Genomic DNA, 15,056 nt, shown 5'->3' with positions numbered 1-15,056 from the left:
GAAACGTGGCATTCAAAGATACAAAATCAAGGACTAGAAATGGATTGAATACTAGTTAAGGCTAGGCACTGTATTAAGTGATTCAGAAGGTATAACAGTAAGTAGGATTCACACACAAACACACACATGCTATTAGAAATAATAAACAAGTTCAGCAAGGTTGCAGGATACAAGATCAATATACAAAAATCAATTTTATTTATATATTCTAGCAATGAATAATCTGAATATGAAATTAAGAAAACAATTCCACTTATAATAGCATTAAAAAGAATACTTCAGAATAAATTTAAGGAAGAATTGTAAGACTTGTACACTAATAACAAAAGAACATTGTTGAGAGAAATTAAATAAAACCTAAATAAATGGAAAGACATCCCATGTTCGTGGATCAGAAGACTTAATATTGTTAAGATGGCAATATTACCCAAATCAATCTGCAGATCCAGTGCAATCACTATGAAAAATCCAACTGTTTTTTTTGCAGAAATTAACAAGCTGATCCTACAAGTCATATAGAAATACAAGAAATCCAGAATAACCAAAACAATATAGAAAAAACAAAAAGAACAAACTCTTTCCAATTTCAAAACTTTTGACAAATCTACACTATTCAAGACAGTGTGATACTGGAATAAGGATAGACATATAGATCAATGAGATAGAATTGAGAGTCCTGAAATAAACTCATACATTTATGGAAAATCAATTTTTGACAAGGGTGCCAATATAATCCAATGGGGAAAGAATAGTCTTTTTCAACAAAGGTGCTGGGACAACTGATATCCATATGCAAAAGAATTTTGTTGAACTTCTACCTCACACCATATACAAAACTAGATCAAAGTGGATCAAAGACCAAAGTAAGAGCTAAAACTGTAAAACTCTTATGAGTAAATCTTCATGACCTTGGATTAGGCAATAGTTTCTTAGAAATGACACCAAGAGCATAAGCAATAAAAGAAAAAAATAGATAAATTGGACATTATCAAAATTAAAAACTTTTGTGCTTTGAAGGACACAATAAAGAAAGTGAAAAAAACCCCATAGAATAGGAGGAAATATTTGCAAATCATATATCTGATAAGGTACTTGTATCAGAATATATAAAGAACTCAAACTCGACAATAAAAAGACAGCTCAATTTAAAATTAGGCAAAGGAATCTGCAGCAACATAAATGGACCTAGATATTCTCATACTGAGTGAAGTAAGTCAGACAGAGAAAGACAAATATCATATGATATCGCTTACATGTGGACTCTAAAAAAAGGGTACAAATGAACTCATCTACAAAACAGAAATAGAGTTACAGATATAGAAAACAAACTTATGGTTACCAGGGGGTAAGTAGGGGGAGGGATAAATTGAAAGATTAGGATTGATATAAACACACTACTATATATAAAAGAGATAACTAATAAGGACCTACTGTATAGCACAGGGAGCTCTACTCAATACTCTATAATGGTCTATATGGGAAAAGAATCTAAAAAAGAGTGGATATATGTATATGTATAAGACTCACTTTGCTGTACACCTGAAACTAACACAACATTGTAAATCAACTATACTCCAATAAAAATTTTTAAAAAATAGAATAAAATTAGGCAAAGGATCAATTAAACATTTCTCCAAAGAAGATATACAAATGGCCAATAAGCATATGAAGAGATGCCTAACATCATTAGTCACTATGGAAATGCAGATCAAACCCACAATGAGCTACCACTTCATACCCACTAGGATAGCTATAATTTAAAAAGACAGACAATAACAACTCTGGTGAGGATGTGGAGAAATTGATACCCTGATTCGCTGCTGGCAAATTGTAAAATGGTGCTGTTGCAGTAGAAAACAAGCTGGAAGTTCCTCAAAATGTTAAACGTGCAGTTACCATACGATCCAGCAATTCCATTCCTAGGTAGGTAGGTAGGTAGGTATATACATAACCCAAGAGAAATGAAGACATACATCCACACAAAACTTGTACATAGATGTTCATAGCAGCATTATTCAAAATAGCCAAAAAGAAGAAACAAGCCAAATGTCTATCAACATGGATAAACAAAAGGTGGTATGTCTCTCCAGTGGAATATTACTCAGCCGTAAAACTAAATGGTACATCCTATAACATGGATGAGCCTTAAAAAACATTATGCTAAGTTAAAGAAGTTGGATGCAAAAGTTTACTTGCTATATGATTCCATTTATATGACATGTCCAGAATAGGAACATCCATAGAGACAGAAAGTAGATTAGTAGTTGCCAGGAGCTGGGAGGATGGGCAATGAGGAATAACTGCAAATGGGTACAGGGTTTCTTTTTAAAGTGATGGAAATGTTCTAAAATTTTTTGTGGCAATAGCTACACAACTTTATGAATATCTAAAAACCACTTAAGTGTACTCTCTTTTTGGTGACATTGTTACTATGTCTTTTAAAAATGTTTTAATTGCGGTAAAATACATATAACATAAAACTTAACATCATAACCATTTCTAAGTGTACAGTTCAGGGGCATTAAGTACATTCACAGAGTTGTGCAACCAGCACCACCATCCATCTCCAGAACGCTTTTCATCTTGCAAAACTGAAACTCTGGGCTTCCCTGGTGGCGCAGTGGTTGAGAGTCCGCCTGCCGATGCGGGGGACACGGGTTCGTACCCCGGTCCGGGAGGATCCCACATGCCGCGGAGCGGCTGGGCCCGTGAGCCACGGCCGCTGAGCCTGCGCGTCCGGAGCCTGTGCTCCGCAACGGGAGAGGCCACAACAGTGAGAGGCCCGCGTACCGCAAAAACAAAAAAAAAACAAACCTGAAACTGTACTCATTAAACAATAACTCCCCATTTTGCCCTCTCCCCAGCCCCTGGCAACCATCATCCTACTTTCTATCTTTATAATTTTGACTACTCTAGTCTTTTTCAACAAAGACTACTCTAGGTGCCTCATATAAGTGGAATCAAATGTTATTTGTCCTTTTGTGACTAGCTCATTTCTCTTAGTAGAATAGCCTCCAGGTTTATTCATGTTGTAGCGTGTATCAGAATTTCCCACCTTTTAAGACTGAATAATAGCCCTTTGAATATATATATGTACCACATTTTGTTTATTCATTCATCTGTTAATGGACATTTGGGTTGCTTCCACCATTAGTCCACTATTGTGAATAATTCTGCTATGGACACGATTATACAAATACCCGTTTGAGTCCCTGCCTTCAATTCTTTTTGATATACCCAGAAGTGGAACTGCTGAATCATATGGTAATTCTAGTTTTAATTGTTGGAGGGATTGCCATACTTTTTTTCAGCAGCTGCAGTATTTGATGTTGAATTGTACTCTTTAAATGGGTGAATTTTATGACATATGTTTCACCTCAATAAAACTGTTATTAAAAATATGAGTAGTACCAACCCTCAAGGAACTTATAATCTAGTGGTGGGAAAGAAAAAAGTTCATAAATATCCACCCTTAAAGGTAAAGTAAGTGATGAGAGAAGTTCAAATTTCTTTGGTGATTCAAAGGAAAGAGATTATTTTTGGTTGGATGAGTCAAGAAAAACTTCAAGATAAAGATATTTGAAGAAATATTTAAAGAAAGATCAAACTAAAACAGTGAAATTGGAGAAGGTGAACCACCCAGCTGGGGAAGGGAAAAGAAAAGTGAGAAATATTTTTTAAAAAGGCAAGAAGGATGGAAAATGTAGAAAAATTATTCGATGGCAAAGATGTTGCTATTTCTTTCCCACACCATTTCATTTTCTTCCTGGGCACATAGAAGACTGTACTTTCTAGACCTCTGGTATCCTGGTAGGACCTGTAACTAATTCTGGTCAAGGGAATGGGGAAGAGGGTGGTGTGGGATCACGACTGGCCCCTAAAATCACCCAAAAAATCCTTCATTACCACCTGAGTATAGAGGATGCAGAGAACAACTCTGAGGCTTTGGAGGAGACCCTAGAGCAGATGTTGGCCTGCAGGGTGCATCCAGCCCACTGCCTGCTTTTGTACTGCCGGTGAACTAAGAATATTTTTACATTTTAAATAGCTGAAAATGAAAGAATAAGAATATTTTGTGACACAGGAAAATTATATCAAATTCAAATTTTAGTGTCCATAAATAAAGTTTTACTGGAATCAATCACACTGATTTGTTTTTGTATTGTCTATGGCTGTTTTTTTTCTTCAGCTACTTTAATTATAAAAATCTTTCATGTTCTCAAAAAAAAAAAAGGAAAACCAGAAGGCAACAGTCTAGTACAGAAATATACAACCAGAAGATATTACCACCAACCAGGTCCAACAACTAAATCATGTTGGGGATTCTGAAAATAAAAGCACACTAATACAAAGTAGTAAACCAGTGGTTCTTATATAATCAGGGATGGAAAAATGAGTCAGTAGGCCTGGAAAACACCATTCCTGAAAAAGAAACACTCTAAGAATATAAACCATAACTTTACAGTAAAAAGCGACCAGGACTTTCCATTCAGACATGGGTGAATCTAAAAAGGTGGTGATGCCATCTACTGATCACATGACCTTTTAAGGAACTGTAAAAAAGCATAGAAACAGTAGGTAAAATGTATCTACATCTCATAAAATTAAAATTTCTCTGGCTAATTTATCTTTGTATTTACCTTTCTGCTTAAGACGTGGAGGTCAGAAGTAACCCACAATGAACCGAGAACCATAGAATATTAACTATTCTTGAAAGCATAAAAACCAACTATAATCCTTACATATGTTCCTTAAATTATCACCAAGTATTATTAATAGTGACCTCTAGTGAACACCTGTAATCATTACACCACAAGTCAAAGTCTCTGTGACTGCTTTCAGTATCATACTCAACTGAGAATGCAAGACAAAACTGGCCAACGGGACTTGTTAATTTCAGAAATCAAAGTAACTAAACTTTTTAATAGCCACAGTTTAAATGTAGAATGTAAGATTTTAACGACTTCTATCTTCCATATTTTTAACAAGCCATAAAATTGTGCTAGGTTTTCTGGTTAAAGTGATTGCAAATTTGGACCCTAAGGTTAAATCCTGGAGGTTAATTTTATATCAGGCCACATTATAGCTATAATCCACTATCCTTTTTACAGGAACCCTTCCAATTCAAGACTCTGCAAGTTGTATACTGCCAAACATGCCCATGTAGATTTATAAGAGCAGTGTAATATTGATGTGCCATATTACTTCCATGAATTCTTAGCTATCTTGCCTTGCTTGATCATAGCAAAGGTTTTAAGCTATGAAATGCCAAAAGAAAAAAGGCCCAAAGCCCGAGCTCCCAGTAAATCAATAGGCCATCTTAAAAGTGTCTTCTGTAACAAGGCTCATACTGAACTCCACTGACACCAGTTCTCCCCCTGTGACACCCAGGACTCTCCTCCCCTGATATGTGCGTGAAATGTGAAGAAGGACCACTGGAAATAATTTGTTTAGGATCTGTATCTTATAAAACATCCTTATAGATTAATACAATGACATCTTTTATATTAAAGAAAGTCAGTACAGCATAATCCAAAACTATCTTTAAATAGTACATTTAAGGAAACTAAGCCAAAAGACTGTTGCATTATGATTTAATCTAATTGCACAAAAATTTGAAATTACAACTCCTCTAGATTTCTAAGAAGGTTATGCATGCCTCCATATTCAATTCTGCATTGTTACATTTAAACCAGATAATGAATTTCACATCATGATGGATCAATTTAGAATTTCCATGCAACACCTCAAATTATATAAAATGGAAGCAATTTTTAAAGCTTTGTGGAATGTTTAAAGTTCTACTTTGTGCTAAAGTTTTTTTTTTTTGTTTGTTTTTTTGTTTTTTTACCAGCAACTTTGGATTATAATGTATCAGGTGGCTATACTTTAAAATGCTGGTCACTGAATATCATAGACTTTGAACTGGCTTCTACTCCTAAAAATGTATCATCACTTAAGTAGACAACCAAAAATTCCCTTCACTTCAAAAGCCTCAAATTGTGTTTCTTACAAAATAAGATTTGTGTAACCAACCGCCTTCTATGGGACCAGAACTATGGTAATAGTGGGTTCAACTATTACACAATTATGTTAATATTTTATTTTCAAAAGCACTTTACAAGAAATTGTAAGTATGCCTTCCAATAGGAATGTTATACCTGGACTTGATTGGTACCAAGCTCAGATTTTAGTTTTGCAAGGAAAAACAGGCTTTCAGGTTAAACAACAATTTGTAACCAAAACTTTAATCCCAAGGATTCTCACAAAACATATTACAAATGACAGCATGAAAAAAAAATCTTGCACAGTAACTCAAAGTTCAGCTCTACAATGTACCCTTAAACTAGCAGGACATTGGTATACTGAATAGTCTCAAATTTCCAAATAATATTACAAAGAGCTATGTATTCATATACAGCAATCACAGAAGGAACTTATGACCTAAAGCAAAGGTAAACTAACTTTCTTGAAACTTCTTAGATTCTAAACCCACCGGACAACCTCTTGTCCGGGGTGAAGACTAGTGGAATTTTTAAACCTCTAATCTAGTTTAAGGGTGCAGCTTTTATTTTTACCTGCTGGCCTGTGTTCACAGCACCTTTTAAAGACTGCTTGCTTAACTACAGCTGCATATCCCAGCTACAGAAAGTCTTTTCAGTTTTTGCCAGTTTTGTTTCCATAATATTAAACATCACACTTTAGCTGGACAGGAGTTAGAGGTTTATTATCAGTCTATGCAAGACTAAAAATTCAAAGCAAATTCAATTTTGCATAAGGGAACATTGTAAAGTAACAATTCTTGATATTACATGCCTCATATAATCCATTTCAAACCATAGAGAATTACATCTTTATGTGTCACTGTTCCAAGAGACAAACAAATGTGAACAGCTAAAACATTTTAAAAATGCACCAAACTTACGAAGTCTCAAACAAACCTTGAATTTTCTGTACATACTCCTGTCAAATGAAGTTATTTCCTGTGCACCACTCCTCTTGCAAACGGGTCTTCTATTTTCTTTCATTTGACCTGGATCGGCTAGGAGACCCAGAGAAAGATCAGGACGGCTTGTGATTTCTCTCCTGGGACAGTGATCTCTCTCTTCTCCTATATCTAGAAAGGGACCTGCTCCGGCTGCGGGAGAAGCTTCTCTGTCTTGGAGATGTGTGGTGAGGTGGAGGACTCCTCCTCCGATAATCATCTCGAGGGCGACGACCCCAAGAACGAGGCGGCCCACGATTTCAACTTCCCTTATCCCCATTCGACAGTTCCACTCTTACTCGGCGACCACATAGTGTTCTCTCATCTAGCTCTTGGACAGCATCGGCTGCATCTCGGGATCTTCAAATACAACAAAAGCGAAGCCGGGAGGGTTTCTAGCAAACCACACACTTTGGAGTGGTCCATAATAGCCAAAAGCTTGTTCCAATTCAGCCTTGTTACCATTGTTTCCAAGATTACCTACATAAACTTTACAGTCCAACAGACAGGAATCACGATGCATTTCAAGATCTCGGGTTAGAAACGCGAAGGCTCAAATCCACACACCCTCAGCTGGGTCTTCCCGGTCCCCTCCCGCCTGGCGCCCGCAGATGCTCTCGCACACCCGTCGTCCACGAAATTGCTCTATGGCTGTTTTTGTCCTCAACAGCAGAGCTGAGTAGTTGCAACAGAGACCATATGGGCCCAAAAGTCTAAAACATTTACTATCTGGAACTTTACAGAAAAAATTTGCTGACCCTTATTATCCAGGAGGATGGCAGAGCCGCTACTTGGAAAGAACCTGGTTCTAGAATTACTGTGGAGTGAGGACGAAAATGATCTTTATTGTGCTAAGCCACTGAGATTGTTATTGTTACAGCAGCAGGTTACCTGTTACCTAACCAACCCACTGTGGATGTTTTGTGAAAGACATGTATATATAACTCTTCTACACTTTACAATGACTAGCTTTGGGATTGTTTTTTTTTTTTTCAATTGAAGTTTAGTTGATGTACAATATTCTTTAGTTTTAGGTGTACAACATAGTGATTCAAAATTTTTATAGATTATACTGGATTTAAGGTTATTATAAAATATTGGCTATATTACCTATACAATATATCCTTGTAGCTTATTTATTTTATACATAGTAATTTGTGCCTCTTAATCCCCTGTGGCAATTGGTCTTGAATAAAGAATGTTATCAGTAATAAGAAATCACTGATTTACTTTCTCTGGAATATATTTAATTTTAAAATTGTTAAATTATTTAATATAATATATATATTAAACTATTTAAAACATTTAGGTTTCCAAGTTTACTAAGCATGTGCATTTCACTCAGTAACAAGAGGGCTGGACAGCTCTCACTGTTGTAGCAGCTTGTATCCTAAACTTTGGCCTGGGTAAATAGGAGGTAGAGTTGGGGGTTCAAAACCCTGGCCTCCTAGCTTTCAGTCCCAAGCTGAAAATTCCTACCATGTAGAGATTATAAACTCACAGGGACAGTAAGGACTAATGAGAAGTTTATGTGAAAGTGCTTTGTAAAGTATAATGTCATGCAGGTGATACCTCAGAACTGAACACAGCGGGGAAGGAAGGCCACCTGGTGAAGATGGAGCAGAGCTCCTCGGCGCTCACCTCTCAGAGCAGGTCTGCTGAAGGACCGCTGGGGCTCCAAACAACTCATAATCCAAACCACAAAGTGGGCCAGACTAATGCTTTTTAGAAGTGTCTTAGCTATAACTTTAGATCTCCTTCAGTTCTATAAACTGATACTTTTCATTTAATCACTGAAACAAAATATACATGAAAACAATATCTATTTCTTTCAAAAAGTTCTTAGCTACTAACTTCTCTTTTCACAACCTTGTGGTCTCAAAGTTCTCAAGAACAAAGGGCTGAAAGACCAAACTTTTCACTGTTGGTAATTATGTTTTCATAGGTATATATTGCATTTACATTGAATTTAGTTTCTTAATTTTTCCTCATTAAACACACACAGACAGGGACCAGGAGTCCTGCTCCTGTACCAAATCACTGCCTTTAACTGCCATGGAATTAAATCTAGTCAAGAACCTCTTCTACTCAGAGAAGTAAATAAAGGATAAGGGATGCTTTGACTACTGGTTCTGCAGTGTTTGGTCAACTGCAGTCTTCTCCCCTTCTGACAGCCCTGAGAGTCCAGGTGAGGTGGGAGAATGAGAACTTGCAGTTTGCGTCGACCTGATCTGAGAACATAGGCTCATGGAAGTGCAAAGTTGGGCTCACCTGGGGTTTTGCCAGGGGGCATAATGAAAGGATGAGTCGTGGCGTTTGAGGACATTGGTAAGAGGGTAGTTGAAGTGATGACTGGAAATGAAAACTGAATAGAGAAGAAAGTAAAGATAGGAGGAGCTGATCAAGTAACACATGTACTAGTTAGAATAACCGAGAAAGGGATGTGGGAAAATACAAGGTTGTGGTGAAAAAGTGAGATTTCACATTTCAGAGGTGGAGAAATGTTCAGGGTAAAGACAAGACCTACGGTGAAGCCATAAGTATGGGTCACAGAAGTGAAGTGAGGTGAGCGTCGCTGGATCTGAGGCGGTGAAGGAACCCAGAAGCAACAGGGCTGGGTTATTCAGGGCTGAATTATTCACACAGAGGATGAAGACAACCAGATGGCAGCAGGATTTGGGCCACAGAGGATAACTGTGAGCCAGGTACTAAAATGAGGGCAAAGCAGGGGAGCACTGACAGTAATGAGGAGGGATAAAGTGATACGACTGGATGGCAGGACCACAGAGGAGAATGTCCTGAAAGGGGTAATGGTCTGAGAGGGGAACTGGGAAGTGACAGTGAGGTCCATGGAGTGTGGGAGAAGCAACAGCATTCTCTTGACAGGGCTGCAGGAGAAGCAGGTGCCCAGGGTAAGCCAGGTTTCAGGCAGGAGACAGAGGGGGAGCCATTAGTAAACCAGATGAGGCTGTGGGCGTGTTCCAGAGGACACAGGGTGCGGCGGGAGGCTGCGTCACAAAGAAGAAGTGCAGAGCGGGATGTGGATAAACATGAAGAAGGGGGAAATGACGAACTCTCTCACTTTATTTTTATCCACGTTGTCTTCTACACAGTCTAAATGCTTTTTCAAATATTTTTCAGAACAATGTGGGGTATACTTAAAAAAAAAAACCTTAAACTTTTAAACATTCCATGCTAGACACAAACCTGAAGTATTTTTAAAAAGCTCACAATAAGGAAATAGGGAAATTCTCAAATGATGGTTGACAAACAAAATACTGATAAACTTAAAACTTTTACTATTATTTTGCATTAATTATTCTTGGCTTGAAGGAATACAAGGAAGAAGAAAGAGGTAAGTACATAAGTGGGAACAAATATTGGTGTTGCTGAAAGAGTATAAAAAAGGGATACTCATAGTTCTTTGTCACACTATTTATCCATCTCCTTAAAAAGTCACAAGTGAAGAGAGTCAGTGCTAGAGGAGCACAATGTGTTTGCGTTAAAGACACACTATTTTATTCCCAAACTTGACTGAAACCACAACAGACTAAGAAGATGTAGAGAGGGCTCTTCCCCTCCAAGCTGGGTTGGTGTTAGAGAGCTGGGTGAGGGTTAAGAAAGTTGCAGCTTTTAGTAAACTTTGGACCTCCTCCCCCAGAAGACTGTATACAAGCTAATACATATAACATTTCACTTACTATTTCAGGAGGTTTGGAATCTACCCAAGACCATTCTTGGGCCAAGAATAAGAGAAAGTGAAGTTTAGGAAAGTGGCCTGAAGAAGGCAATCAGAGAGCTAGCTTCTGAGGAAAGAAGACATTTTGTTTGAGAAATTTTCTAGGGGAAAAAGTAGGGAAGCCACTATTCCAGAGTTCAGATGAATTTGAGGATAGTGGTTTTGAACCAGGAGGAGCGAATGGATGCAAGGACCAGAAAGATATAGCCTTCATTCCAAATCCCTAGCTATAGGAGTGACAGCACACACTCTGAAATGTGCAACATATTAATAATCATTGTTGGGAAATCCAGGAATGAGAGACATGGAAGAGGTAGAAATGAGTTAAAAAATGCCCAGAGTCTAGAATCAGACAGACCTACATTAGACGACTTGGGTTTCATTAGCTCACTGTTGAGAAGGTTAGTGTTTCTAGGCCTCACATATAAAGTAAAGATAGTTCATGGGCTGGAGTGAAAATTAAGTTAGCTAAAACAAGTGATATGTTTGGCAAACAGCCTGGCACCTGGTGGCCCTAAGCAAATGGTAATACTTTACGTGTGCAGATTTGGGGAGTGACATTACCCATGTTCTTACCAAGAATGCCAACAGAAGAGATGGGCCGTGCCAGTGCTGTTTTCCAGGATGCTCCAGAGGGAGTAGACCACTTATCTGTGGTCCTCTCCGCCAAGAAACAATATTGCAGGGCTCTAGCCTGCCCTGATCTCTGAAGGTACACATACAGCTCCTCTTCCTTCTTGATGCCCACCTCATAGGGATACTGGACAGCGGCCTGGACTGCACGGATGGAAGTCTCCTGAGAAAGGCACCCAGGGTGCTGCTTCCGCATCTTCCGAAGGGCTTCACTGAAAATGGTGTCCATGTTGGACAAGCTCTGGATCGGCTTGTTGTAGATTCTACGGGATTCTAGAGATTGATCTGAAAGAAATAAGAAAGAAAATTTGGAAATGTTACATATACCAGGGGAATATGTGTATATAGCAATAGTAATAACTTGTTCAAATTCAAAATATGAAATTAAATACTATTCATCAAGATATTTAATGTAACACTAATACCAAAATCTCTGACATCTTTGCAACTTAGTCCCATTAGATAGAATTTAATAGATTCAAAGCAATTTCCACTTACCTAATTGAGGCATAAAAGTTACACTTTCTTTTTACTTCAAGGCCAAGATAATATTATGATAGATTAATTATATCAATCTGCCAGTGAGCTTAAGGAAAATCGTTCTGAGTTAATGATATTTTAGGTTCAAAATAATTTTAACTCCATGCTTAACAGTAACAAAAACTTTAAAATACCTAGAAAAGGAGACAGTGTAATATCGGCACAAGGATAGAGATACAAATCAATGGAGAGAATTGAGAGTTCAAAAATAAATCCTTGTAATCACTGCCAATTGATTTTCAACACAGGTGCCAAAACAATTTAATGAGAGAGAGGAGATGCTGCGGACAACTGGATATCCACATGAAACAAACAAACTTAGATCCTTACCTAGCACCATATATAAAAATTAATTCAAAGTGGATCATAAATCTAAATTGAAGAGCTAAAACTATAAAATTTTCTAAAAAAAAAAAAAGAAAAATCTTTATGACCTTTGGTTAGGCAAAGTATTCTTAGCACAATCCATGAAAGAAAAAAATCAATAAGTTGGACTTCATCAAAATTAAAGACTTTTGTACTTCAGAGAACACCATTAAGCAAATGAAACGAAATGAAATGAAATGATAAACCATAGACTGGGAGAAAATATTTGTGTGGTAGGCAAAATAACACCCTCCCCAAATGTCTACTTCCTAATCCCCAGAACCTATGAATATATTACCTTACATGGCAAAGAGACTGTACAGATGTGATTAAGGTTAAAGACCTTGAAATGTGAAGATTACCGTGTATTATCCAGGTGGGCCCAGTCTAATTACATGAATGCTTAAAAGAGGAGAGCCTTTCCCAGCTGGAGTGAGACAGGAAGAGTCAGAGAGATGCAACACAGGAAGGACTGGCTCCATGGATGACAATCTGGCTTTGAACATGGTGGAAGGGGGCCAGGAGCCAAGGAATGCAGTGACCTCTAGAAGCTAGGAATGGCCATCAGTTTACAACCAGCAAAAACACGGAGACCCTGGTCCTACAACACAAGTACTGAATTCTGCCAACAGCCCGAGTGAGCAGTAAACAGATTCTCCCTTAGAGCCTTCAGAAAGGAGTGCAGCCGCTGACACCTGGGTTCAGTCCAGTGAGACCCCTACCAGACTCCTGACCTACAGATCACGAAGTAATACATTTGTGCTGTTAAAACTGCTGAGCTTGTGGTAATTTGTTATCAAGCAGTAGAAAATGAATACAATTTGCATACAGAGTATCTAATTAAGTATTTGTATCCAGAGTATATAAAGACCTCTTATGACTCAATAATAAGAAGGCAAACAACTCAATTTTAAAATGGGTAAAAACTTGAGTGGATATTTCACCAAAGAGCATATACAAACAGCTAACAAGCAGTGAAAAAACGTTCAGCATCATTAGTCATTAGGGAAATGCAGATTAAAACCACAATGAATGTGGTAGGCAGCCTCTAAGTAATGGGATGTCGTTTCTGAGATTAAATGACAAAAAGATTCTTGCTCTCTCACTTGCTCGCTCTGAGGGAAACAAGCTACCATGGGTGAGTTGCCCTCCAGTGAAGCCCATGAGGCAAAGAACTGAAGGAGGCTTTCAGCCAACAGCCAGTGAGGAACCAAGGCCTTCAGTTCAACAGACCAAGGGGAACTGAATTCCACTAACAGCCACTTGAGTGAGCTTGGAAGCAGATCGCTCCCCAGTCAAGTCTCCGGGTAGATACAGTCCCCCCTGCAATACCTTGAATGTAGTCTTTTGTGAAACCCTAAACCAGAAGGCCTAGCTAACCACACCCAGATTCCACAGAAACTGTAAGATAGTAATTGTTTGATTTTAAGCAAATAAATTTTGGGATAATTTGTTATGCAACTATAGATAACCAACACAGACCCACTAGAAGGACTATCATCAAAAAGACATGACACAGAATGTTGGCGGTGATGTGGAGTACCTGGAACCCTCGTGCGTTGCTTGTGAGAATGTAAAACAGTACATTCACTTTGAAAAACAGTTTGGCAGTTTCTTAAAAAGATAAACATAAACTTACTGTTCGACCCAGCAATTTCACTCCTAGGAATCTACCCAAGAGAAATGAAAACATATAAAACTTGTATGTGAATACTCACTGCAGCATTATTCATAGTAGCTCAAGACCAAAAACAATGTGAATATCCAACTGATGAACGGATAAAGAAAATGTGGTATAGCCATACAATGAAATACTATTCAGCAATAAAAAGGATCAAACTGGACTCCCCTGGTGGCGCAGTGGTTAAGAATCCACCTGCCAATGCAGGGGACACAGGTTCCAGCCCTGGTCCAGGAAGATCCCACATGCCGCAGAGCAACTAAGCCCGTGCACCACAACTAATGACCCTGCGCTCTAGAGCCTGAGAGCCACAACTACTGAGCCCACATGCCACAACTACTGGAGCCTGCATGCCACAACTTCTGAAGCCCGCATGCCTAGAGCCCGTGCTCTGTGACAAGAGAAACCACTGCAGTGGGAAGCCCAAGCACCGCAACAAAGAGTAGTCCCCGCTCACTGCAACTAGCAAAAGACTGCGCGCAGCAATGAAGACCCAATGCAACCAAAACTAACTAACTAACTTAATTAATTAATTATTTATTTATTTATTTTAAAAGGGACTTCCCTGGTGGCACAGTGGTTAAGAATCCACCTGCTGATGCAGGGGACACAGGTTTGAGTCCTCATCCAGGAAGATACCACATGCTGCGGAGCAACTAAGCCCATGTGCTGTAACTACTGAGCCTGTGCTCTAGATCCTGCATGCCACAGCTACTGAAGCCTGGGTGCCTAGAGCCCGTGCTCTGCAACAAGAGAAGCCACCGTAATGAGAAGCCCACGCACCACAATGAGGAGCAGCCTGCACTCACCTCAACAAAGACCCAACACAGCCAGGAAAAAAAAAAAAGGATCAAACTAATGATACATGCTACAACACAAATGAACCTCAAAAACATTATGCAAGCTGAAAGAAGCCAGATGCAAAAGATTACATATTGATGTGATGTAATTTATTTTAAATGTCCAGAAGAGGCAAATCTATAGAGACAGAAAGATCAGCTGTTGCCTAGGGCTGGGGTTGGGAGTGGGGGTAAGCTGCAAAAGGGCAGAGGGAACTTTTGGGGATAGTGGAGAAGTCCTAAAACTGATTTATGGGGATGGTTGCGCAACTC

General features: G+C 38.6%; 1 protein-coding gene and 1 pseudogene across 1 annotated transcript in view; both read right to left on the bottom strand.

The window, feature by feature from the left end:
- The window catches only part of EHHADH (enoyl-CoA hydratase and 3-hydroxyacyl CoA dehydrogenase), a 51,643-nt gene that overhangs the window by 4,361 nt on the left and 32,226 nt on the right, over window positions 1–15,056 (bottom strand). Inside the window, exon 6 of the mRNA XM_022570450.3 lies at window positions 11,301–11,642. Coding sequence (XP_022426158.2) covers window positions 11,301–11,642 — 342 coding nt within the window. The remainder of the gene's footprint in view (window positions 1–11,300; window positions 11,643–15,056) is intronic.
- On the bottom strand, window positions 6,151–11,234 carry LOC111173107 (serine/arginine-rich splicing factor 3 pseudogene; annotated as a pseudogene).

The sequence above is a fragment of the Delphinapterus leucas genome, chromosome 4 (assembly GCF_059928025.1).
Source record: "Delphinapterus leucas isolate spDelLeu-1000000601 "Yukka" chromosome 4, BTC_Dleu_Yukka2, whole genome shotgun sequence".
In the NCBI taxonomy this organism is placed as follows: Eukaryota; Metazoa; Chordata; class Mammalia; order Artiodactyla; family Monodontidae; genus Delphinapterus; species Delphinapterus leucas.
The sequence above is the reverse complement of the archived record's forward strand: the minus strand, read 5'-3'. Positions and strand labels throughout refer to the sequence as shown.